Here is a 26,680-nt window from a genome sequence, read left to right on the forward strand (position 1 = left end):
CCATTTCCCAGAATGCCTCGAGGGGAAAGCGGCCGGAAGGCTGTGCGCCCTCCGCGGGGCATGATGGGGGAATTGGAGATTTCCATCATGGCGGCTTCCATTTCGGGCTACACCTTCAGCGCTGTATGTTTCCACAGCGCCAACAGCAACGCGGACCACGTAGGTGCCGGGTCCCCTGCAGTGGCCGCTGGGGCCTTCACCCTCTGCCTCGGGCGAGCACCCGCAGCTAAGCGGGATCCGCTCACGGCTTGTTTCCCCCGCGCCCCTGGGCGGGCCCGTTGAGCTGGTGACCCAAGCGGCTGCCGCCGCGGAGGAGCTCCTTCGCCCCGGTGGGCCTTCTCACTCGACGCCCACCGTCTCCCGGTCGTCCCGGGACAGTAGTCCCCCGATCCAGCAAACCTGTCCCTCTTGTGTCCTTGCAGTGTCAGGAATCGCCTGGCACAACTGAACGCCCGCCGTTCCCTTAGTCAGGCTTGTAGATTTAAGAGGGGCACCAGGGGTCTGGAAGCAGTGGAAAGGTCGGGCTTTCGATGTGGGACCGGCGTTGAACCCCGCCCTCAGGTTTCACATGTTGTCGTGAATTAAATCATGGCTGTCACTATTCATGATTGTTAGAAGCGGTCGTATGTTTTTCTCTCCTCGGTGGAAAACGGAGAATGTAAACAGGACTGTTAGGTGCAGACGTCTGTTTACATTTCCATGAAGTTGCCTGTCTGGTTCTTTGGCGAAGGTTCTAAGACCACGGAACTAGTCGCGGTGAAATAAGGAAGTGACAGGCCCACGTCTGAGTGACGAGAAATGCAAAGGCTTGGAGCCCACAAGGGGAGAAGAGCCTCTCTATTTCAGTGTATTTATTTTACGAATTGCCTTTTAATGTCACCAGCCTCTATTTGAAGTTTTTTGGTGAGACTAGGTATTTTTTTCTCTTAAACGGTGGCATTTAATTTGCCCACCAAATTGAGGAGGGAGTTATTTTAAGTGATGTTAATAGTGAATGCTTCAAATTCATTGAATTATTGGGTGGGTTCTCTGTGGCAGTCATTAGAAAGCAAAATCAAACACTGAAGGAGGAACTAGACTTGGTTTGATATCAGCAGTGTTAGCTTTCATTAATATTAACTGATTTCACAGGGAAGCAATTCGACTAATAAGTTGAATGCAATTCAATTACTGTACTTTCCTTCTCTTCCGTGTTGATGGTAAACACTAATGATAAGAATATGTATAACTCATGAGTTTGATCACTCCTGGTACCGATAAAAACGAAAAAGACAAAAAAAAAAAAATATGTACAACATAGTTTTTTGCCCCCAGAGGCAAGTCTGAACACTGGCCATTGGTTTGGCAGCTAATTGATAATATAATGCAGTTCAATATGTAGGTGGTTTGTGATAGTCCTCTAATATTCCACAAGCTATTAAATAAGATTTCAGTGATGCTTTTCATCCTATTTTGTAGAGTGCCTGATAATGTCACAGTTTGCGTATAAAACTAGCTTACTGGGGCTGGGGATTTAGCTCAGCGGCATAAGCACCTGCCTTGAAAGCATACAGGCGTGAGTTCGATCCCCCGTACCGATAAAAAAGGAAAAAGACAAAAAAATAAAACAGGACCTCATGCATGCTAAGCAAGCCTATACCTAGCCTAATAAAAGTAATTTCAGTTTTTTTTTACTAAATACCCAGCCCCCAGTAATTTCAGTTTTAAAGTTCAACCAGGAATTTACTTTTTTTTTTCTTTTTTCTTTTTTTTTTGCTATTCCATGGATTGTTTCCGAGTTCTAGGTCTGTTAGCCAGTACTTTACTTCTGAGCTACATCCCCAGGTCTAGGAATTTACTTCTGTAATGCATACTTGTTTTGTTCATGTAAGAAATTAATTCAGCAGGGCATGGTGGAATGTACTTGTAATCCCAACACTTAGGAAACTGAGGTAGGAGGATCCTTCCAGCTCAAGATCACCATCAACTACATAATAAATTCAAGGCCAACCTGAAATAATATATTTTCTTTGTGAAAAAGCAAACAAGAAACAAATTAATTCAAAGTTATACATTATTCTGTAAAGCTGGGGTTAGCAAACTTGTTATGTAAAGGGACAAAGAGTGAAAGTAAATTTCTTGAGATTGGGAAACCATAGGATCTCTACCAATTACCCAATTCTGATGTTAGAGGGGGGAAAATAGCTACAGACAGTAAATAGAGTATAAAACTTTATAGACACTAAAATGTGAATTTCATGTAATTTTAACTTTTTTTTTTGGTGCCAGCGATTGCACTTGCCAGGCAGGCACTTATGCCACTGAGCTAAATCCCCATCCCTAATTTTAACATTTTTATCTTGTCCGTTTAAAAATTTATTATTTATTATTTAGAAACAACTTATTTTGCAGACTACATTAACAGGCATTGAACTGGATTTAGCCACCACATAATAGTTTATTTACTGCTGCTATAAAGTAACATTGTTAGGTATTGCAAAGCAGTAGATGAATAAACATTCACATACTTTGAAATGTTTAATGTCACTGTTGATTTAGATCACTTTCTCATAGTGAGAACTGTTATGATTCTCAGAAAAATAAAGGATCTAAGTTAAAGTGGAATTAAAGATAAATAATTTTATGTAATATTTAAGATACACTGAAAACTATTTGTATTAATCTGAAATTCAGATTTAACTCTGTCTTTTTGTGTCTGTGTATGCTAAATCTTGGACCCTTAAACTGTAGAACACTAGGAATTTATACCTATGTTCTTTGTGTCTAGTTCTATTGGAATACTAAATTTTTTTCCATTTTGCTTTAAAAATTTTTGTTTTGCTTGTTGCAAGACAGTTTTTTATTTATTTAGTTTTTGTATTTTTAAGACCAGGTATCACTATGCAGTTCAGGCTGGCCTTGAACTCACTGTGTAACCCAGGCTGGCCTCAAACCTGCAACGCTTCTCCTGCCTTAGCCTCCAGAGTGCTGGAATTACAGGCTTGTGCCTGTAAAGAAGAAGACAGCTTCTTTTGTAGTAGGAAATCATGATTGAAAGAATCATGGGTAAAGCAAACTTACTTAGTAGGTGTTTCTCAAACTGGTAGTTATCAACACTTTTTTGAGAATTTTTTTAAATGGAAATTATGTGTTATTCAACTTTGAGAAATGCCCTGTATGAGATAGTTTGGAATTTTAGGACACTTACCCTCCTTAAATCACATACAATAGTAAGATTATAAAGCATCTGTCTCTTCACCCTCCTAAACAGATTTGCACTTCCTACTGGAAGTAGTTTTAAACTAGAAACTTTCTGTGTTTGGTTTGATGAATCGACATAAGATTGAAACGTTGTGTAGTACAGGGAAATTATCCCAACATATTTATGCAACCACTATTTGTTTGGTATTTATACATTAGGCATTGTACTAGAAACAGAGCAGTGATATGAGCATGACACTGCTTTTGTGGAGGGTACAGTTTAGCTAGGGGTACACATTTGTTGTAAATCTGTAGTATGGTGAATGTTAAGACTAAGGAAAGAATCTGAGGTACAGGGAACACAGTGTTTAGCAGATGCTATTTCCATATTGTTGGACTCACCTCTCTGATGAGGTACCCTTTGAGTAAAGACCTGAATGAAGGAAAGGAGTATCTGCGGAGAGAGGTTCCTGGACAGTTTATCAGTTCATCCTCCCTTCAGGAAGGTTACTTTGACATTATCCAACTATGTTTGTGTTGAACGTGGCATCAAGTACTCAAACATTGAATAATATGCTTCATAATTCAGATTGATTATAGTGAGAGATATTCTTCAAAAGTACAAATAATTTATTAAAGAAAAAATGTTCTGTAAATGATATGAAATTTATTTTCTGAAATCTTAATTTTGTATACCAGCTTTTTCAAGAGCATTTTTCCCCAAATCAGGGAAAACATAAAGCTGTTAAAATAATACTTTATCTAACTACAGAATCCTTTTTTCTTTCTTTTTTTTTTTTTAAACAGCATTTCTTTTTTTTTTTTTTTTTTTTTACTTTTTTTTTTTTTGTGTGTGTGTTTTTCCTTTTTATGGGTACCAGGAATCGAACCCACGACTGCCTGCTTGCAAGGCAGGCGCTTATGCCACTGAGCTAAATCCCCAGCCAGAATCCTTTCTTCAAGCAGTCCAATAATAGACATCTCAGATTGCTGTGGTCTGTTGGTTATAAAATTGTTACATGTTCAGTAGCAGGATTTTTGAAGCAATGGGGTAAATTGTATCTGTTCAAGAAAAAAACCCTTTCCAAAAGGGTTGCCTGTGGTCCCAGCACTCAGGGAAACTGAGGCAAGTTCTCACGTTTGAGGCCAGCTTGGGTGATTTACTGACTTAACGAGAGCATGTCTGAAAAAATGATAATAAAGAGCTGGGCAGGTACCTCAGTGCAAAGGCCCTCAGTTCAATCCTCAGTACCATATTAAAAAAAAAAATAAAAGCAACCTTGGGATATTTCTGCATCCTGAGATTTTTTTGACATTGCTTGTAAGACTCAATAGGATTTAGATGGTAAATTTACCCCAAAACAGGGAAAACATAAAGCTGTTAAAATAATATTTTATCTTACTACAGAATTCTTTTTTCAAGCAGTCCAATAATAGACATCTCAGATTGCTGTAGTCTGTTGGTTTATAAAATTGTTACATCGCAAGCTTCTTTAGATTATTGTTAAAATTATAAAATTACACTTTTTTTTTTTAATCGGTACTGGGGATTGAACTCAGGACTGCCTGCTTGCAAGGCAGGTGCTTATGCCGCTGAGCTAAATCCCCAGCCCCAAATTACACATTCTTTATCGTTTTAATTCTAGTACAAGTTACCTTTGTATTTAACTTGTGACTTTTTGTTGTTGTTGTTACTTTTAGGAAGGATTTTTGCTGGGAGAGGTAAGACAAGAGGAAACCTTTAGCATCAGTGACTCACAAATTAGCAACACAGAATTTCTGCAAGTAATTGGTAAGTAACTTTATCATTGACTTTAGAAATGCCATATATATATATGTATATATATATACATATATATATATATATATATACATACAGTTATTATTTGTTTTCTTTTGACTGTTAACTGATTTAATTTTATTTATTTTTCGTTTTGAGACAAGGTCTCACTATGCATTTCAGGCTGGCTTGAACTCAAAGCAATCCTCGTGCCTTAGCTTCCCAAGTGCTGGAATTACAGGCATATACCATCACATCCAGCTCTTAACTGACTTTAATATAAAGTATTAAAAGTAAAAATCAAGCCGGGCATGGTGACTCATGCCTGTAATCCCCCCACTTCGGAGGCTGAGGCAGGAGGGTCATTGTGAGTTCAAGATCAGCCTGGGCTACAAAGTGAGCTCAAGGCCTGCCTGAACTGCATAGAGACCCTGTCTCAAAAGGACAAAAAATAAATAAAAATAAAAATCAACTGATTTAGGGGCTGGAGGTTTAGCTCAGCGGCGTAAGCGCCTGCCTTGCAAGCAGGCAGTCGTGAGTTCAATCCCTGGTACGGGTAAAAAGGAAAAAGACAAAAAAAAAAAAAAAAAAAAAAAAAATCAACTGATTTAATCTTTTTTATATATAATTATTCTATTCTTTGCCTCATATTAATCAAAAGTATTAAAAGTATTAAACTAAAATAATTTCACTAGTAAATGATAGATATTTTATGTCAGTGTAAACTTACATTGCATAGCTGTAAGTATAGATCTTCTATAAAGTTGTTTTATTTATTTATTTATTTATTTATTTATTTATTTATTTATTTTGGTATGGGGATTGAACTCATGACCTTGCACTTGCCAGGCAGGTGCCTGTGCCACTGAGCTAAATCCTCGGCCCTGTAAAGTTATTTCTTACTACCATCTATTATCACTGAGTGATACCAAATTTATTGAATCACTGAATGACCACCTTATTATCTTTTCAGAATCTTAGCAAACATCTAGTTTGTAAATTAGGCTTTCTTCATCACCAGTATTACCTCATACAGTAACAAATGCATGCATTATGATAGTCCTTTCTAGAGAGACTTGGCAAAAATGTTAACACTAGTTTACATATGGGGTTTCCTAGACTTATACAGCCTTCTAAAGGATGAGCCAAATGATCACTTTGTAAAGGTTGCTGGGGGAAGAGGAAGTCAAGTATTTATAAATACACCCATTCTCTCTCTCTCTCTCTTTTTTTATCAGTACCAAGGATCAAACTCACGACTGCCTGCTTTCAAGGCAGGCGCTTATGCCGCTGAGCTAAATCCCCAGCCCCGGATTAGTTTCTTTTTGATAAATGGAGATCATAGTCCTTTCAGGTACCTCTTGAACGGATTACCAAATAGCACGGCCTGATACACAGAACAAAACGGGATGTCTCATATATTTATGCAGCATTTATTGAAGAACTTCTTGTGAGAGACATATGCTAGGCAGAGAAAGGAATATCCAGATGTATCCCTGCCTTCTAAAACTATAGGAAGAATAAGACAACTAAATAGAAATATCAGATAATACAAAATACATGCTGTAAGGAAAAAACCCAGAAAATCCTGTGTCAGAGGTTAGAGAAAAATTGCCAAAGAGGAAATTGGTAAGGACATCATAAAAGAAGTTAATCTGGGACCAGTGAGCTGAACATTCAGGGAAGCATAGAGCAAGGAGTCATGAAACATACAAGGAATCTGGCCTGTTTCTCTCTGACTAAAACAGCATATGTAAAAACGAGGGGTTTGTGGTTTGAAATACTGATGACAGACTGAGTCATGTGAAGCCAAATTGTGAAGTCTTTCTGGTGGCCTACTGGTACGTGTATTGGGAGTAAGGGTGAGTCCTACAGTAGTGTTAGCATTTGGGAAAAACAAGTGGCATAACTGTTTCTTAAACACAGTTCATAGACAGTGACAACTGTCTTTTGCTGTGCAGTCTTTAATTCATTGGCTATATTCATTTTGTTGCATCAAACAATTATGTATCTCAAGGGCAAAATGTTTGGTGTTTGTTTGTTTTGCAACAGGGTTTCACTGTGTAGTCCAGGCTGACATGAAACTTGTGCTCCTTTTGCCTCAGCTTCCAAGTGCTGAGATTACAGAGTATACCACCATGCCTGGCTTTTTGGTAATATCTTACATGTATTGTTATCATTGTAATGTTTTTATTTAAAAAGTAAATACATAGTGTATTTGAAATTATAAGCCAGAGACAATGTAAAACTTGGATTGGGTGAAAAGCCCAACATTAGGTTAAGTGCCATGAATAGTATTCTTACCAGAAAAATGCAAAGTTTCTGGAATAGCTAAATTTCCTTTTAAGTAAGTCAGGTATGGTGACATATACCTGTAACCCCAACACTCAGGGCTAAGGCGGGAGAATTATGAGTTTGAGGCCAAACTTGGATAAACAGACTCTATTTTAAAAACAAAACAAAAAATGTTCTAAGTAAAATAAATTGACACAATTAGCCAGGTATGGTGGCACACATTGTAATCCCAGCACTTTGGAAGGCAGAGGTAGGAGGATCAAAAGTTTAAGCCCAATCTGGTAGTTTAGGGACTTAGTAATACACTGTCTCAAAATAAAAAACAGCTGGAGATATAGGTCAGTGCCAAGGTCTTCGGTTCAATTACAGTACTGCTAAACTCCCCAAAACTGTACTTATTTATTTGGTAGCATATACCCAGCCTTTTTAAAAATTTTTTTGCCTTACCTTACTTTCTTTAGAGACAGGGTCTCACTCAGCCCTAACTTACCAGGTTCCATAGTGCTGGAATTATACACGTGTGCCACCATGTCTAGCTTGACCAAATTTATTATGTCTTAAAAATGTCTAAATGAATACATAGGTACTTTTATCTTACTCTCTTCAAAAAGGAGGATTTTACTCAGAAAATCTCATTTTGAATGTGAAATGTCCACATCTTGTTTTGCATGCATATTTAAAAAAACAGCTAACTCATTTCAAGCAGACCTATTCTTATTCATTTATAGGAGTGTTTGGAAAGAGACAGCAACAGAAAAAGGTCCTCAGGTAATGAGTCAGTATAGTTAACAATTATTGGAAAGAATGGAAGAGGAAAGGAGAGTGTTCAATTCAACGACCAGGAAGAAAAACAAGAACAATGTACCGTATGGTGGGAGATTTTAGCAAAATTTTCACAGTACAGGAGAGGTCTTTCATATGGATAAGCTATAGACAAATAGAAAAATGGAAATGCCAGGCAAGGCTTCCCAGCCTCTGCCTTCTTTCTGAGGTCTGCTTAATCACAGCAGCTTTTTAGATGTCTGTCAGTTAATGTGTCCTTCAACTTTACTACAATTCATGGCTTTGTCAGTTGAAGCCCAGTGTCCTATTTGCTCCATGAAGTTCTTAGAGAACTTAGAGGGCTGAGTGAGACCCTGTCTCAAAAGAAAGTAAGGTAAATCTTGAAATAATTCAATTTCCTTCTGAAAATAGTACGTTACAAGAACATGTCTGAACCTAACTTTGTGTTCTCTGTATGTATGTGCATGGTGCTGGGGATCAAACTTAGGGTTTGACATTTGCTATGCAAGCACTCTACCACTAAGCACCCTAACCCAGAGCTGTAGCATATGCTTGAATTGTGATTTTAATTTTGGTTATAAATTACGAAGGATACCACTGGGGCAGCTTAATGACAGGAGTGTGCATATAGAGTTCAGAACTTTCTCCAAGGGTTTCATTAAATAGTAGTATTCTTTAAATAGAAGCTGGTTTTTTCTGTGAATTCTAGGAAATATGTTTGCTACAAATATTTCACATCTTAATGACTAATAGTATCTCTGTAATAACGTATGTTGCATTGTATGATTTTTTTTAACAAAAGAATATATTTCTAGATTAGGTTTTCTTATTTTCTTTTCTTTTCTTTCTTTTTTATTTTTTATTTTTTTTTTTTTTCGGTCCCGGGGATCCTACTCATGACTGCCTGCTTGCAAGGCATGCGCTTATGCCACTGAGCTAATTCCCCAGTCCCCGGTTTTCTTATTTTTATCACTATATAAATGCCACATGAAGCAGACAAACTTTTTCCCTGGGAAAGTTTTGCATTTGATGCACTTTGGCAGCATTAACACAAGCATAGGAGCTAATGGACATAGCCCCATATCTTTCAAGGTTGTGTGGTTCATTTTAATTGAGGTAAAATTACAGTCTGAAACTCTTGAGACTGACTTTTTTAAACAGCAGAAGATGAGTTGCTCTTTAGGAGACTGTGATAGAATTGAATAATCAGTCTCATGGTCTTCTAAGGAAACCAGACGCTAAACCCCTGATGAACTTGAAGAAATGGTTCATTCTTTTAATTACGGCAGCTTTTTAGATGTTGTTAGGATCTGCCTTATAAATGACTTTCTCCCTTGATACTGACTGTCTTTAAAAGGGTTAATAGGCTTCCAGAGTTCCTTCCCCTTGGAAACACCTGGTCCAAGTTGTCATGAGTTGTTCATTGGTTATTGATGATAGGGTAGTTAAGGCCCTTCTTTCCTCGAGCTGTCCTCAAAGCTTTTATCCAACTTGATTAAATGCTTCCAGTCGGTGGTTATGTTTTCCTATGATGCTCTGTTTAAATAGGTAAGTTTGAAAAGGCACATGATAGCAGGCATGTTCCTGAATAAAAGCTTTCAGATGCATTCTTATCATGCATGGACAAACTCATTCTGTAGTCTGCTTTGTTCTGAAAATGTGTCTCTGGGTATAAATGTTAACCTGCACTGCTGTCATTGGTATATACACAGTACCTGTTTAGGAGAGGAGAACTGTCTTTTTATAGTCTTAGATTTTGGTTTTTAAAAAACCCTGAGTTATTTTATAGTTGCCTGTGTCTTATATGACAAAGTTCTATTCTTATTTCTAATTACAGAAATCCATAACCATCAGCCTTGTTCAAAACTTTTTAGGTAAGTCACATTCTTCTTTGTAGCTTTTAGTCTTTATTTTTAAAATGTATTAAAAACTAATAGATCAGGACTGGGGATTTAGCTCAGTGGCATTAGGCACGCAGTCGTGAGTTCAATCCCTGGTACCAAAACAAAACAAAACTAATAGATTTATACCTATAGCGATTTATTGCTGTACAGTCACAAGTAGAGCTGGGAGTGCCTTAGTACTCAGTGAGTATTAACAGTGGGCAAGGCATTGTGTTAGGTGAGGAAAATGGCAAGGGAGAAATTGTAAGTCATGATCTCAGTGATTTAGAATAGAGGCTTTTCCTGTGAGCCTCCCTATCAAAATATCCTCAACCTTAGGGAAGAAAGTTAATCAGCGATTGCATATTGATAAAATAATGAGTGTTTTTAAAAGAAATAACACAGATTCAGTCAACTACAAAATGTAAGGAAAGGATCTGGGTACAGAGACACAAACTTCTGGTCCTAGCTACTTGAGAGGTGAAACAGAGTTGTGCAAGTCCAGGAGTTTAAGACCAGCCAGGGTAACATGGCAAGACCTTTTGTCGGAAAACAAAAACTAACCAATCAACCAACGAAATAAATAAACAAATAAAATTTCTAAAAATAAGGTAACACAAAACCCCTTCCACTTGATGACTGGTATGATTTCAACTGTGTGTTTTATAAAGCTCCCTGAAGTGCTACTTTTTCACCCTTATGGAAGCCAGGACAGTACTTTCTTTCTGGTAGACCCACATGAGCACCATTCACTATTCATGAATAGCATGTTCTTCCTTCACCTCTTCCAACCTTTTCTGCCTGGCTTTCTGCCGTGTGTCCCTGCAGCTTTTATCCTGGCCATTCTCCAAATACCTAGCCCCTTGTACTCACACACCCTTGGGGTTTTGTACCATGTTCACTGTACATATACACCACTCTCTGTGGATTGTTGCAGAGGGTTGTCTTCATGCAAGATGGCTGCCTGTGAACCTCAACCCTTTTTTTGGCTTTTTTTTTTTTTTATCGGTACCAGGGATGGAACTCACGACTGCCTGCTTGCAAGGCAGGCACTTATGCCGCTGAGCTAAATCCCCAGCCCCAAACCTCAGCCCTTTTAAATATACACATGACTGAAAGAGAAATAAGCAAGATAAGTGAGCAACCGTTCATTTGAAAAGAATTTCAGCAATGAAACGATTCAAGTGCTGATCCATAAATGGTGTCAGTTACTTTTCTGAGAGTTACTGACATAGAATACCTGACAGCCAAGGTTGAAATAGGTAATGTTTGGTTAGCTCACAGTTTGCAGAGGTTTCAGTCCATAATCAGCTGACTGCAGGTAGGGTGGTATGGCAGAGGAGCAACAGTTCATGGCAGGCAGAAGGCAGCCAGCAGTGAAGTAGCAAGCAACAAGCATCAAAAGGACCACAGCTGCCCTCTTTCTATCCCTTATATTATATCCAGGATGTAGAACCTGAGGCAGCTAGCACTGGCACCTAGCATGGAGCTTCCCATTTTCCACACCCAGAACTATGCCAAACCAATCAGTAGACCACCTATTAATCACACAGCCTTAATCCCAGTATCACATACTCTAGATCCAGCCACCTCTGGAAAATTCCACCTATGACCACATGAGGCTTTGGGGTGACATCTAGATACAAGCCATAACAAATGACCTCTCTCTGGTCTATAGAAATTTTAATGTGGCCCTGACTGTCAAAGCATTGCTCCATGACTGCCTTATCCTGAGCAATTCCTAAAAACACTTATAGCATAGCAGTATAAGAATAAGGATTTGATTGTGTTTGACTCAGAGACCTATAATTCTTAGAAATGAAAGAAACTATAAATTACATGTCTCTTCCAAATTCTTTATTTTTTGTTGAAAAGAAAAAAACAAAAAAGGAGATGAGGTAGGGTAACTGATTTTTCTCAGATCCTACAGTGAAAAGCAGAACTGGCACTGGAGCTGGTATCTCCTGATTCCATAGTCTGTGTCTACTCCTGTATCTTGAACTCTAGAGCCTAGACTTGTAGTGGAAGGAGCATTCTATTCTTAAGATTGTGACCAGAGAACGGAAGGGGCCATATCAGTGTACCTGGGCCACTTGCCCAGGATCTTGATTGCATTGGTGTTTTGGAGGTGAGCACATTGTTTGAAGGTAGCTAGATGTGGGGCAGGTCAGTTAACTTTGATGTCTTTATCTACAAAAATGCATTGAGGCAAGAATTAAGTGAAAAAAATCATAAAATCATGAGGTTGAGTATGTACTAAGCATTCAACATATGTTTATTTCTGTTTCATTTTTCAGAAAATGAGCTGCTATTATCTTCTTAAATAATTGATACTTAGAAACAAAAGATGTCATAGTCATTTAAAACCACACATTTTGTAATTACTTGCTATCAGCACCTCCCACATGTGGAAGTAGTGTCTTTTGAATGTAGTAATATTTCTATTAGTTAGATACATGTATGTGGAACATCTATCAACAGTAATATGAACTTGTAACAAAATGCTTCTTCCTCTAAAAACAGTTTTTATGACTACGCAAGTAAAGTTAATGAAGAGAGTCTGGACAGAATTCTTAAAGATCGGAGAAAGGTATGTTCTATTTATTGCCCATTTTGATAGAGAAATCATTCCTTAACACCCAGATCTATAACATGGAAGAATGTGAAGTGAGATTTGATGCCCCCATGTTCTGTTAGTAGATTCTTTTCTCAAATTTTTATTTTTATTATTATGTGTTTGCAGTACATAATGATACATTCTTTGTAGCAACTTAAAGTAGATTTTGTATGTATGAGACATTGTTTGTATCAATAGGAAAAGTTAGATATAGTATGATTCTATTATGTAAAAATTAGGAAAAAAAGTAAACTATAATCTGGAAAGTTGATGAGTTCAGTAGACTTTGAGTGGTTCATTCTTTCTACTTTGTAAGTTAATAATTTTGCAAATATTTAATACACATGAATTAATTATATATTTTTCTTATTGTGTTTTGTTTTGTTTTGCTTTTTTGGTTTTTCAAGACAAGGTCTTGCTAGATAGTTCAGCTGACTTTGAACTCACTGTGTAGGCCAGGCTGGCCTCAAACTCATGTCAGTCCTCCTGCCTCAGCCTCCCAAGTGCTGAGATTATAGGTGTGTACCATTACACCCAGCCACTAATATTATACTCAAGAAAAATACTTCTTTCTTTTTTTCTTTTTTTTCTTTTGGTACTGGGAATTGAACTCACGACTGCATGCTTGCAAGACAGGTGCTTATGCCGCTGAGCTAAACCCCCAGCCCCCAAGAAAAATATTTCTAAAAAATGTAAAGTATAAGCTGGCATAATGGTTTACCCTTGGAATTCCAGCTGTCTAGGAGGCTGAGACAGGGAGATCACAAACTTAAGTCCAGCTTGGACAACTTAGCAAGACCCTATCTATCTCAAAATAAAATTGAAAAAAAATGTAAAGTACTATCAAACATCTTTGGATATGTTATTCTTTCAAGCTTGACTGAACCTGAACACATGTTTTTCCAAAAGATCATGTGTTTATTATTTGTTTTTGTTTTTTTGGTCTTTTTCCTTTTTATCGGTACCGGGGGTCGAACTCACGACTGCCTGCTTGCAAGGTGTTTATTATTTCTGCCAGCATGTGCCTGTGATGTTCTGATTATATATGGTAGGCAAATCTGAATAAAATTGAAAATGAACCAGAACTGATTGCTGCAGTATTTTGTTAGTTTCATTTATAATTTACTGGTTTACCATGAACGGGCTTTATTACTTTCCTTAGGACACAAATTGCAGAAAAACAGATTGATTGTTAAACCATCAGTTGGGGGATGGGGGAAGTCCCAATGAAAGTTGACAAAAATACAACACACCTTTGTTTAAGGATGTCTGGAGTAAGCTTTTTTTTTATGTACAGCCCTTTTTAGTACATTTGGTAAATTCTGTGTAAAGGAAGAAATCAAAGCAAATGACTATGAAAGGAAGAAGTTTGGAAGAACAGGTGGGAGAAAAGGAGCCAGGAAGTTCTCAGCTCTGGGGTCCAACTAGGCCGCCTGCCCAGCTGGGAAAGGTGCAGCTAGAGGCACCATATTGTACAGCTCTCCCATTTTTAGTGATTTCTCAGAAGTGTACTTTCTGTAATCTTTTAGCAGTCCATCCCTCATCTCCCAAATGGTACCTTACTTTCTCATTCATTTTTATATTTTAGCTTGGAAACCTTTATTATGCTTTCTAAAACTAAAGTTTGTTCAGTTGAGACTTTTTTTTTCTTTTTATCTTTCTGAGACAGAGTTTCAGGCTGGTCTTAAACTCAGAGTTAGGCAGTTCAGGCTGGCCTTGAACTCACTTTGTAGCACTCCTAAGGCTGTGCTTTTCCTTTTGCAGTACTAGGGACTGAACCCAGGCAGGGGCTTATGCATTCTAGGTAAACACTCCAACACTGAGTTATAATCCAGCCCTCTGTGAAGATTCTTACTGATTCACAGTTTTGTAGGGCACTCGATACATATTAAAAGTAACAAGATCTAGTTCAGTGGTAAAATACCTCTGGATAGAATCCTCATTACTGCAAAAAGAAATATATATATGAGGGGGAGAAAGGAAGGGAAGGAGGAAAGGAAGAAACGAAGTTAGTTCATGAAGAAAGAAATCTACAGATGACTGAGGAATAACTGAAAAGATGTTCTACTTCAGTAAAGAAACACAAGTAGAAACAATGAGATGCCAGTTTTTGCTCATCAGATTGGCAAAAGAATAAACAGAGGCTGGTTGTGTTAGCACCAGCCAGTAGTCCTACCTACCTTGTTTGTAAAGGCAGAAAGATCACAAGTTCAAGGCTAACTCAGGCAGCTTAGGTGAGACCCTGTCTCAAGACAAAAAAAAAACAACAAGATTGAGGAGGTAGTTTCTGGAAATGCAGTTCAATGATAGCATGTACAAAACACTGAGTTAGATTGCCAGTACTGCTCCATAAAAAAATAAATACATATATACATGTAAAAATATTGATAACGTTCAATATTGACAAGGTGGCAGGAGATTGGGAAGTGTAAGTTGATACACACAGGATAGTTTTGTACCAGATATCTGGCACAAAAGAATAATACTTGGATACAAGAATAAGAAAAGCTAGAATTACTGAACATTTTAATTCTGTGTTAGGCCATGTTCTAATCCCTTTCCTTTACATATGCAATCTTTACAAAATCCCTGGGAAGCAAATGCGTGTCTAATTTATTTCACTTATAAATATGGTCTCAAGTTGCATTCATTTACCTATAAAAGTCTCAAGTTTATCCTTCTCTATGGCTGAGTAGTACTTCATTGTATAAAAATACCACATCTTTTTTATCTGTTCCTTGGATGCTTGGTGAGCATTTAGGTTGTTTCCAAGATCTGACTATTACAAATTGTGTTGCTATAAACATGGGTGTATATGTATCACTGTGGTATGATGTTTTTAAGTCTTCTAGGAAGATACCCAGAAGGAGAATAGCTAGATCAAATGGGACTTCCAATTCTAGTTTTTGAGGAATCTCCTCACTGATTTCCGCAGTAGTTGCACCAGTCTATACTCCCACCAATAGTGGAGGATTCCTTTTTCCCCACAGCCCTGCCAGCATTTGTTATTGGTTGATTTCTTAATAATAGCCATTGTTTTCAGGGTGAGGTGAAATCCCAGCATTGTTTTAATTTGCATCTCTTAAATGACCAGTGATGTTGAACATTTTTTCATATATTTATTTGCTGTTTGTATCTCTTCATCTGAAAAGTGTATATTCATCTTAGAAGTCCATTTTTGGATTGGTTCTTTAAGTCTAGGAGGACTGATTTTTTTTTTTTCTTAGTTCTTTATGTGGTCTCAATAGTAATCCTTTGGAGAGACTGTCTTGAAACAAAGGATTCGTTTCAGAGAAAAAACTTTATGAAGATTATTTTTCAAATAAAGAATTGTTTCTACAACAGAGGTTTTCAAATTTCAGTACACAGCCAGGTGTGGTGGCACATACCTGTTATCCCAGTACTTGGGAAGCTGAGGCAGGAAGATTGCTGCAAGTTAGAGGCCAGCCTGGGCTACAAAGTGAGTTCAAGGCCAGCCTGAACTGCTGTCTCAAAAAGACACACACACACACACACACACACACACACACACAAAGAAATTGTAGTATGCAAAGCCAGGCATGGTGGTCCTTGCCTATAATTTCAAAACTGAGAAGGCTGCAGCACAGGGATCAGCGTAAGTTCCAGAATAGTCCAGACCACATAGAGAGTTCATGGCCAACCAGAACTACAAAACTAGACACTGTCTCAAAAAATAATAATAATAATAATAAATAAATAAATTTTTTGGTCAGTAATGCAAAAGAAAAACTCAAGAAATTTATTTAAAATTCAGATTCCAGGCTTTACCTATAGATGGACAGACTTGGGTGGGGCCCAAGGGAATTCACATTTTGGCAAGTTCCCAAGATGTCTTTTGTATCATCTGTCTTCCAGATGTCTGGCAGTCATACTGGGAGAAGTATTCATCGAAAGATTTTAATTCACTTAGCCAGTTTAGTTATTCTCTTGTTAGGTATTAGAATATAATTGACAGATAATTAACAGCACTTATTTCAAGTGTATATTTTGATTAGTTTGATATATGTACACACCCATGAAACTATCACTTTAATAATGACCATACTGGCACCTGTGGAAGTTTCCTCGCGTCCTTTTTCGAATTCCATTTTCTCCTATTTTTATCAACCACTGAGTTGCTTTGTATCTCCATAGATTGGTTTTCATTTTCCAGAATTTTATACAAATAGAATTTTTTAGCTATGTCTCCCTCCACCAAAATCTGGCTTCTTTCAGCATAATTTTTTGGGATTCATTCATGTTGTATATGCCAGTGGTTTGTTTTTACTGAGGAAGTTTCCAGTTTATGCATATATACAATATCTATTCCCTTGTTGATGGACAGTTTGACTGTTTTCAGTTTGGGACTGAACTGCTGTGAACATTTCTATACAAGTACTTGTATAGATATAGTGAGAATTAAATTTTAAGGTTTAATTAAATTTTTTTCCTCTCCTTTCCTTTTTTTTTTTTTTTTTTTTTTCTTTTTTTGGTACTTCATACTGATCTACATCCCCAGCCACTTTTTAATTTTTATTTATTTTTAAAGCAGGTATTGTTAAGTCACTAAGTTTCCCAGGCTGGACTTGAACTTAAAATCTTTCCCATCAGCCTCTCAAGTATCCTAAGAATACAGATGTGCATCACCACACCTAGATTGTGCAACTGTGTTTTTGATTTTTGGGGTTTCTTGGTACCAGGAATTAAACTCAGGACCTTGTCCTTGCCAGGTAGGTACCTGTACTGCAGTCGTGCAACTTTTTTTTTTTTTTTTTTTTTTTTTGTCTTTTTCCTTTTTATCGGTACCAGGGATCGAACTCACGACTGCCTGCTTGCAAGGCAGGCGCTTATGCCGCTGAGCTAAATCCCCAGCCCCAGTCGTGCAACTTTTAATACTTCTTTTTTCTGTTTTTATTGCAGAAAGTTATTGGATGGTACAGATTCAGGCGAAACACACAGCAACAAATGTCATACAGAGAGCAGGTTATCCACAAGCAGCTCACTCGCATCCTTGGTGTGCCTGACCTTGTCTTCCTTCTCTTCAGCTTCATCTCCACCGCCAACAATTCCACACATGCTTTAGAATATGTTCTCTTTAGACCAAATCGCAGGTAAAGAAAGCTTTCCCACCAGCCTCACATAAAGAGAAAAGATGTTGGCACATGTAATTTAGATTCATCATTTTTAAAATGTGCATTATAGTGTATATTACCACACCTGTAAAGAAATGGTTTGTTTTGGTTTGGTTTGGTTTGGTTTGGTTTGGTATCGGGGATTGAATGCATGACCTCATGCTTGCCAGACAGGCGCTTATGCCACTGGCTAAGCCTCTGGCTCAAAGAAAAGTTTTTATTGTTCTCTTTGTAGTTATAGAATGTTTTTCCTTGTCAGTTATTGTATAGATTTAAATGGATTTTGGATCAATAAGAACTAGTAAGATATATATCATACATAAATTCTTAGTCCTATAAATGATGGAAATTGTTATTGCTTCTCTATAGTCCATTACGTAGAAATGCTCTTTATTGCTTTGGAAGTCTGAGTATAATTTTAGAATATAGATTTCAAAGACAGAATTATAAAATTGATTCACCTACTGGTTAATGTGGGTTTTGCATTGTAAACTTATTTAAGTGTAAGATATGATTATGTGATGATATTATCTACTTATAAACAGCAGAAAACTTTCCCTCTGGGAATTCACTTATAGAAGAAACTACTAAATATCAGTGAAAAAATTATTAATTGTTGGATGAGTTTGTAAGATTTTATTAATTAATAGGTATTTTTAGCACTTGTCTGTTGCTGGAGATGCAAAAGATGCATATGACCTTTGGTCTTAAGGAACTTGCAATCAAGTCTACTTAAAGAGAAAAAATTGCTAGTTCGCGCAACCCTGAGTTGCATGATTAGGTACAAAATAATAATTAGGCACAAAATAATACCTTCTGTTAGTTTACCTTCTGTCAGACTGTGAATCTTATTGATCCTTTTTTTTCCCCCCAGTAATGGGGATTAAATCCAGCGCTTCTCACTGAGCTATACTTCTAGCCCTTTTTTATTTTGAGACAGGACTTCTGGGCTTGAATCTCCTACCTCAGACTACCTCCTGAGATTTCCACCTCAGTCTCCCAGAGATTAAATTTACAAGTGTTCACTACCTTCCCAGCTTCAAGCCCTGCCCCCTTTCTTGTCTTTTCTTTTTGAGATGGGATCTCACTATGCAGTTCATGCTGTCCTCAAACTCACTTTGTAGCCTAGGCTAGCCTCGAATTTGCAGTGATCCTCCTGCCTCAGACTCCTCAGTGCTGGGATTACTGGCCTGCACCACCACACCCATCCTTCAAGCCCCATTCTTAAAATGATATTTTAAAAGTCAGGCATGGAGGCCTGCAACACTCATTTCAGCACTTGGCTTCAAGTCCCTATCTTAGAATGGTGCTTTTAAAATCAAGCATGGTAGCACATACTCTGCACAGAAGTATGAACTCATGAGTTTGAGATCAGCTTTGTTAACAGTAGGACTCTGTCTCAAACAAAATGAAGCAATATAAGACACTGATACTTTTAACTTAATCTCTTTCTCAATTTTTTCAATAGGTATAATCAAAGGATATCACTTACAATTCCCAATCTAGGCAATACTAGCCAACAAGAGTACAAAGTATCTTCAGTGCCAAATACTTCTCAGAGTTATGCCAAAGTTATTAAAGAACATGGGTAAGTAAAATGAGAGACAAGAGCCCACCCCTTTTATCAAAACATTTTTTAAATGCATAGAGAATTGTAAAATCAGCTTTATTGTGACTGAAGTTGAAGAATGCAGAAAAGTAGTTCTCAAAACCACCACCACCACCATACATCAAAATTTTACTCATATTCAAAAGATAATTTACTTCAGCTGAGCGTTGTGGCTCACACTTGTAATTCTAGCACTTGGGTGGCTGTAGCAGGAGGATCCTTGTGAGTTTAAGACCAGCATGGGCTACAAAATGAGCTTAAGGCTAGCCTGAACTGCATAGTGAAACCCTGTCTCAAAAGAACAACAACAAAAAGATAATTTACTTTTACTATTTATAATATACTATAATTTTTTAAAATAATTGATACAAAGTTTGGATAGGGTACATATATTTCCTAAAAGCTGAATGTAATCACAAAAAAATGTATAGCTTTTTAATTATGGCTTAAGTTGTCTTGGTAACATGGGCTCTTTTTCATTTCTCATCTGTAGTTCTAGTAGGATGGGCATGTTATTGCTTGGACATTTTCCCTTGGAGTCACAACAATTAAGTAACAGGTTAAGGTAGAACTGAAAGCAAAAATGCCTTTCAGGTTCATGGTAATTTTATTAACTTTGTGACATCATCTGTCTTTCTTTAGTACTGACTTTTTTGACAAGGATGGAGTAATGAAAGACATCAGGGCAATCTATCAGGTTTATAATGCACTTCAGGAGAAAGTACAGGTAATTGACTTATTTACTGGTTCTCATTTCTGTTGCTCAAATGCTTTTAATTGTTTTAATTGTTTTATACTCTTTCAACTGATAAATACATTGTGGTCTAAAAGTCAGAGTATGCTTTTCTAAAATAATATCAGATCTGAACAGTAGTCATACCAGTCCACAAAAGCCTCTTATCACTCATTATATGCCTGAAGTAGAGCTCTGATGCAGATTATTAATACTACTGTTTTAAACACTTTTGTTGGTCATAGTATTTTTTTACTAGGTAAACAGATTCTAAGTTTAAAGAACACAGCTGTCTTTAATAGCTGTATCTCTGTTTCCTTCATTTTAGTCCATATACTTTTGCCCCTGCCATCTCAATTGAGTAAGAGAATCATTTTTGCTCATTCATGCAATAAATACTTATGGAATTATCTCCTATGAGCCAGATTCTGAGCTAGGTGTTAATAATACTTTTCCACATTCTTCTCATTCCTAATAATTTAATTAGGAATTGTTTGCTTTAAACCTGAGCACAAGGGAGACTTTGAAGTTCCTGTTGAGGCCAAAGGGGAAAACAGTAAAGTGGAAAAAGCTGTTCTAGGCTTGGAGAAAGCTTGGTTTTAAGAAGCTCTGAGCAAGAGAGAGAAATGAAGGCAACATCTGAAAAAGGCAGAAGCAGATTAAGTGCAGGCTAATAAGCAAAAGGAGAAAGCGTACAAAGGCAATTTCCAGTGTCCATATTCCAAATTAGGCTCACTGTACAATGCACAGCATGGGGAACTCAATACAGGATGTCTGGTGCCAAGCTTACTTTCGGAAAGTTCTGGATATTTCTGCTATCGAAGGAATGTGCGGTGGAAAACAGCTTTTTGTCCTGAATTCATGATTGTGCCATTTTCTAACTATCAGCACTGACCAGAGGACTTCAGAGTAGCACATTTCCTTGTTGATTTTCAATCAAGGCCAGCTCTGAAAACAACAGGACCTCTTGATCTTCTGATTTTTAATGACTGGACTATGTAGACACAATCTCATGGAGTCTTTATTAAACCTCAGCTTTGAAACTTATTTACCTTTCCAGATTTCCCTCATAATTATTTTCTACTGTGTGTATTTTATCTAGTTTCTGATTGATCATAAATAAAAATTAAAAGCATCACTTTTGTCTTCTGTTCTTCCTTTGAAAGCTAGACTGGTATTTTTCCTTTTTATTACAATAAAAATGATTAATCAAGGGAAAAGATTATTTCTTTTCTATCTTTTATTCTTTAAGAAATTATAAGTTGAATTGCTTAGTTGCTTTAAAATTAAGAAAGCAGCAAGGCTTGGTGGTGCAGGCCTGTATTTCCAGCACTTGGCAAGCTGAGGCAGAAGGATTGCTGCTAGGCTGGCTTGGATTAAACAGCAAGACACTGTCTCAAAAAACAACAAAATAGAAAAACAAGCTCATAAATACTAGTCTCTTGAGCCTGCATGACTTGTCTTACTTTACATGTCTGTTTTTTAACATGATAAAACATCTTGACAGGTTTGGGCATGGAACTCGGTAGAATGCTTGCCTAGTATACTTGAGACCCCGTGTTCAATTCCAAGTACCACAGATTAAAAAACAAAACACCACAACCTGGGATTTTCTAAGAGTTGTAATAAGGCTGAATTTATAGAATGCCTTATGCTTGGATTGAAAACTAACCTTTCTTTCTTTATTTTTTGAAACTAACCTTTCATGTTGTGACTTTTTCTCAGGCAGTGTGTGCAGATGTAGAAAAGAGTGAACGGGTTGTCGAATCTTGTCAGGCAGAAGTGAATAAATTAAGAAGACAAATCACTCAGAGGAAAAATGAAAAAGAACAAGAAAGAAGTAAGTTTCTTATTAATTTTATTTAGTATCAGGGAAATGATATCTGCTTAAAATTAGATTTATGAGAGCCACAGATTTAGCTCAGCAGCATAAACACCTGCCTGGCAAGCCCGAGGTCACGAATTCAATCCCCAGTACCAAAGAAAAAAAAACAATCTTATTTTAAATATCAAATTATACATTGAATGACATGAGTTCTGTATTTGAAGCCCCAAATTAACCTGGTCAGGAAAAGGCACTCTTGTCATTAACATTTCCCTCTTAGCTGAGTATAGTGGCACATACCTGTAATCCCAGCACTTGGGAGGCTGAGGCAGGCAGATTGCCATGAGTTCAAGGCCAGTTTGGATCAAGTAGTGAGTTCAAGGTCAGCCCAAACTACATAGTGAGACCTTGTCCCCCCCAAAAAAGTATTTCTTTTTCAGTCCTCTGAAGCAGAAAGGACCAAATGTAGAGAATTTAGGATAAATCCAAAAAGTTTGATACAGATTTATGTTTTTCTTGACCAATATGATCAGTTTACAGTGAGTGTGATGGCTGCTACTCAGGTTAATCTAGCATGCCTTATTTGTAAGATAGTGTCCTATTTCATTAAGGCCATATAAATGGACAAGCTAAAATTCTTCAACACTGTATTTGATTCCTATGGTCATGATGAAGAATTGAATTGTCTGGTTTCTGGTGGCTATGCTTGAATGCCTGTGATTAAGCTAAGGCATCAGCCGGTTTTAAAAAAAGGAATCAGCTGATAGAATGAAAGTTGGGGCCAAGAATCTAATAGTTCCAACACGGTAACAGACATGTTGGCTCTAATACCACCAGATTCAAAATTTGCACATAAAACTTATAAAATATATGGTAAGTAATGTGAAGTGTAAAAGAAGTAAGGCTGTGGCAGAACTTTAATAGGAATCTATTATCTGATTAAAATGTAATTTATATTTCTAGGAAAGTGATGTCTGTCTGATTCCTTCTTACCGTTACATTTTTCTGGAAATAACCAGAAGTACAGACAGGGATTTAAAGTAGTTGAATCAGTAACAGTAGGATAGTTGAATAAATTATGCTATAATATATATATGCAACTGTAATTTGTCAATTTATAATTTTAAAAAATGTGTACATATACATGATGGAATAATATACAGCCATTGCAGTGAATTTGAGTAGACATAATAAAAATTTTTTCTTTGGTGGTGTTGGAGGTGAAACCTAGGGCCTATACATGCTAGGCAAGTGCTTGAGCTATATCCTCAGCCCCTAAAAACATTTTAAGAGTATACAGACTGGGGGCTGGAGGTTTAGCTCAGCGGCACAAGCTCCTGCCTTGCAAGCAGGCAGTCATGAAGAGTATACAGACTGATAGTTTGGGGCATTTTGCAACTTTCCTAAAACAGTAGTAAATCATAGTCCAGTACTGGAAAACCAGCTGATACTGAGCTTTTAAACTTTTAAGGAAGAGATACATAAGTGCTTTATGACAGGTGCTATAAAGAAACACAGTATTTGATGTGAAGGAAGAACCCTGTCTTCATACAACTTGTAAGTGGAACTTGTAAGTGGTAACGACTGTTTCACTTTTCATCCTTAGTCCCAAATGTTTCACCATAGTGAACAACAGGAGGGCAAAATTTTGCACAGGATTTGAAGAGATGGAACTGTTATTCTACATTTTAGAGCCTCACTTCTAGTCAAATCACTTAACCTTTTTTGAACTAAGCCAAGCATACAAACCAGTAGTCCCAACACTGGGAGACTGAGGCAGAAAAATCATTTATTTGAGGTCAGCCTGGGCAATTTAGTAACTTAGAAAGACCCTGTCTCAAAATTTAAAAAAGAGCTAGTGGTATAGCTCAGTGTGAAGGCCTTGGGTTCAAGCCCCAGTACCATTTTTTAAAAAATGAAACAAGCGGAATATGGCAGTGCACAGCTATAATCCCAGTGCTTGGGAGGCTGAGACAGGAAGATTGCCAGGAGTTTGAGATCAGTTTAATCAGCTGCATAGTGAATTCACAGCTACTCTGAACTACATAATTAGATCCTGTCTCAAAAAACCAAAACAAACGAACAAAAAGAAATCTATAATAACACCTCAGAAGGTTGTTGTGGAGCTTAAATGAATTAATGTACAAGGAAATACTTTGTAAATTATAGCATTATCAAATTATAAAGTAATAGTAACCATTGATTTCATGGCCTTGCTGCGTTTTCAAGAAAATTCAGTAGATAGTGTAATACACTGAGTTGAAAAGCTGTGAAAATTTACAAAGTGTTGCACTGTTCTTCCCATTTTCACCAGGATTACAACAAGCTATGTTAAGCAGACAGATGCCATCTGAAAGTCTGGAACCTGTGTTCAGTCCTCGGATGCCCTATTCTGGGTTTGCAGCTGAGGGTAGAAGTACATTTGCAGATGCAGAACCCTCTGATCCCCCACCTCCTTACTCTGATTTTCACCCAAACAATCAAGAAAGTACTCTGAGCCATTCTCACATGGAAAGGAGTGTCTTTATGCCTCGACCTCAAGCCGTGGGCTCATCTAGTTACGCTTCCACCAGTGCCGGACTCAAGTATACTGGAAGTGGAGCAGACCTTCCTTCCCAAAGAGCAGCTGGAGACAGTGGCGAGGAATCAGATGACAGTGATTATGAAAATTTGATTGACCCTTCAGAGCCCTCTAATAGTGAATTCTCACATTCAAAGGATTCACAACCCACGACACATCCAGATGAGGATCCCAGGAACACTCAGACCTCCCAGATTTAACTGAATAAAAGAAACTGTCCACCTTGGACTGTTTTTCATAATTGCTTATTGAAAGTTTGTGAAGGACTCAATCTCTGGGGAGAACTGCTTTCTCAGATACCTTGGCTCCCAAGAGGAGAGTCCTTCTGCACAGAACTTGTTAGAGCCTCCGTCCGGTGGGTCTCACCATCAGACTGTGCAGGTTTCACAAAGAATCATTAAGATAATCAAATTGTCCAACTTCTGGTGCGATTCATGGATGTACTGGTAAATTTAGGAAAAACAAAACTTTAACAGTGTAGTTTCTGGTCTTTAAAACAAATTGGAAATTAGAGACTAAGCACAATTAGTCTATAAATGTTCTATAAATCAAAAACTTACCTCTTGCACTATCATGCCTTGAAATTTACTTTTTCAAAGGGAACCAAGTTCAGCAGCAGCCTTCAAAGAACTTTCTCTGATGAGCCAAATTTATCTTTGTGAGAAAAGAAATTTTGTTAACTCCAAGAAGCCTGATTAGAACAAATCATATATAATTACCTAAAAAAATTTTATTAATTCCAAGAAGCCTGATTAGAACAAATCAGATATACTTACCTTCTCTTGTCTGCATGACTTTGTGAGATCAAAAGAGAGGGCTTTGTTTCAAGCTTTTTCTACTAGCCTGATATGTATTGTCATTTAAAATGGTTGCCTTTAAAAAAAAGTAGAAATACTAATTACCAGTAAATCATCCAAATAAGTATGTCATCAAATAAGTTACTTTCCTTTTGGTGGATGACAGTGACTGCCATTTTGCACTGGCACATCACGGTTTCTGTTCTGGAGTCGTAGAGAAGGGACACACAGCAGTGGATAACAAAAAGGAATTATGTACCAGACCCAAGTTTTATGATGAACAGATTCCAGACACAGTGATGATTCCATTGAATTCATATATATAAGGGATATAACTCACTTAAATCTTCTGACAAATCCTAGTGTTAGTTTTATTTGTGAAGGAAATACATCTAGTAAACCATTTGGGAATCTTGATGAAAAAGATTTGTTTGAAATCTGAATAACCATACTTATTTTTTTAAGTTGCCATTTAGGGGATAACTACGGAATGTGTACAGACTCTGTTGGGATGCACTTATATTTTTATTTAAATAATTACTACTTGTTTTGTAGTTTTGCCCAGAATGTGTGAAACCACTAAGACATTCGTGGGTATGTTGGGCTCCTGGTTTGGAAATGGCGTGACCCACCATTGATGGGTCTGCCCATGAAGTTAATACTTGGAGCTTAACTGCTTTTCCTCTGGACTAGCTAAAATCTGTAAGAATAATGAAGTTGTTAAAGAAGTTTAAAATCCAGTTTCAAAAGAATAGTTTCATTTTATAGGATAGTTATACACTCTTGAACTCCGGTTTCAAAACTAAATCAGACAATATAATATAGACTTGAAATGCTAAGACTGCCATTCTTTGGATATATACTCCTTGGGGTCTGTATTTTAACTGCTCTCCTGGTTTTGTTGGCCTTACACCACTGCCATTTGATTTGAAATGTTGCAGATCATTTTATCTGCAGATGTGTTCCAGTTTTTATCAGCAACCTACTAGCAGCTTCAGCACCAGTGTGAATTTTTTTTAAGTGCCATTGCCATCTCTTCTGTTCAGATTCTGACATTCAGGAAGATATTTTATTTTTATGCCATACTGAAATCTACAATGTATATCAGACAAAGCAGTTAAATGTGACAATAAAAACTTATTTAATCACAATACCGTTGTTTTAATGTCTGTCTTAGCACCTGACAAAGTCTTGCCTTAGTCATAAGGACCTCTGGCATTTGATAGCAAATAACAGCATTTTAAAAGGGCATGTAAACTCATCTCAGATCTTCATACTGACTTTTGAGATTGGTTCCAGGAAATATCCAAGTATACAACTTACTAAACTGATTCTGTGGGTTTTAGCCAGAGTGTGTTGTCTACCAGATTAGCTAAAGAACCAAGTATCAGTTGAGTACACAGTTAAATATTGTAAAGATCACCAAGAGATACCTTTCTAGAAAAAAAAAAAAAAATTGCTCTTT

At 37.2% G+C, this 26,680-nt stretch overlaps 1 protein-coding gene across 2 annotated transcripts; it reads left to right on the forward strand.

Annotated features, from left to right (window-relative positions):
* On the forward strand, window positions 1-26,366 carry Abraxas2 (abraxas 2, BRISC complex subunit). Of its 2 annotated transcripts, none has more exons than XM_013143629.3 (9): window positions 1-159; window positions 4,882-4,972; window positions 9,876-9,912; window positions 12,445-12,511; window positions 17,459-17,649; window positions 19,139-19,258; window positions 19,922-20,006; window positions 21,738-21,852; window positions 24,152-26,366. In XM_013143629.3, exons 1-9 carry the CDS (start codon window positions 13-15, stop codon window positions 24,616-24,618), a joined length of 1,320 nt encoding a protein of 439 aa, XP_012999083.3. In that variant the 5' UTR covers window positions 1-12; the 3' UTR covers window positions 24,619-26,366. The 2 variants fall into 2 exon arrangements, with proteins under 2 accessions (XP_012999083.3, XP_063100968.1); XM_063244898.1 differs by lacking the exon at window positions 1-159 and adding an exon at window positions 6,199-6,314 and having other exon boundaries at window positions 4,884-4,972.
* The last annotated feature ends 314 nt before the right edge of the window (window positions 26,367-26,680 follow it).

Source organism: Cavia porcellus, unplaced genomic scaffold (genome assembly GCF_034190915.1).
Source record: "Cavia porcellus strain 051 isolate PalLab524CR breed Dunkin Hartley unplaced genomic scaffold, mCavPor4.1 scaffold_2, whole genome shotgun sequence".
Lineage (NCBI taxonomy): Eukaryota > Metazoa > Chordata > Mammalia > Rodentia > Caviidae > Cavia > Cavia porcellus.

Bases quoted from the DNA above. Each gene is read 5' to 3' on its own strand.
- Abraxas2 (XM_013143629.3), top strand. From the start codon at position 13: ATGCCTCGAGGGGAAAGCGGCCGGAAGGCTGTGCGCCCTCCGCGGGGC. The intron at 9,913-12,444 runs GTAAGTCACATT...CTCTAAAAACAG, and splicing joins CCTTGTTCAAAACTTTTTAG to TTTTTATGACTACGCAAGTA. The intron at 12,512-17,458 runs GTATGTTCTATT...TTTTTATTGCAG, and splicing joins TTCTTAAAGATCGGAGAAAG to AAAGTTATTGGATGGTACAG.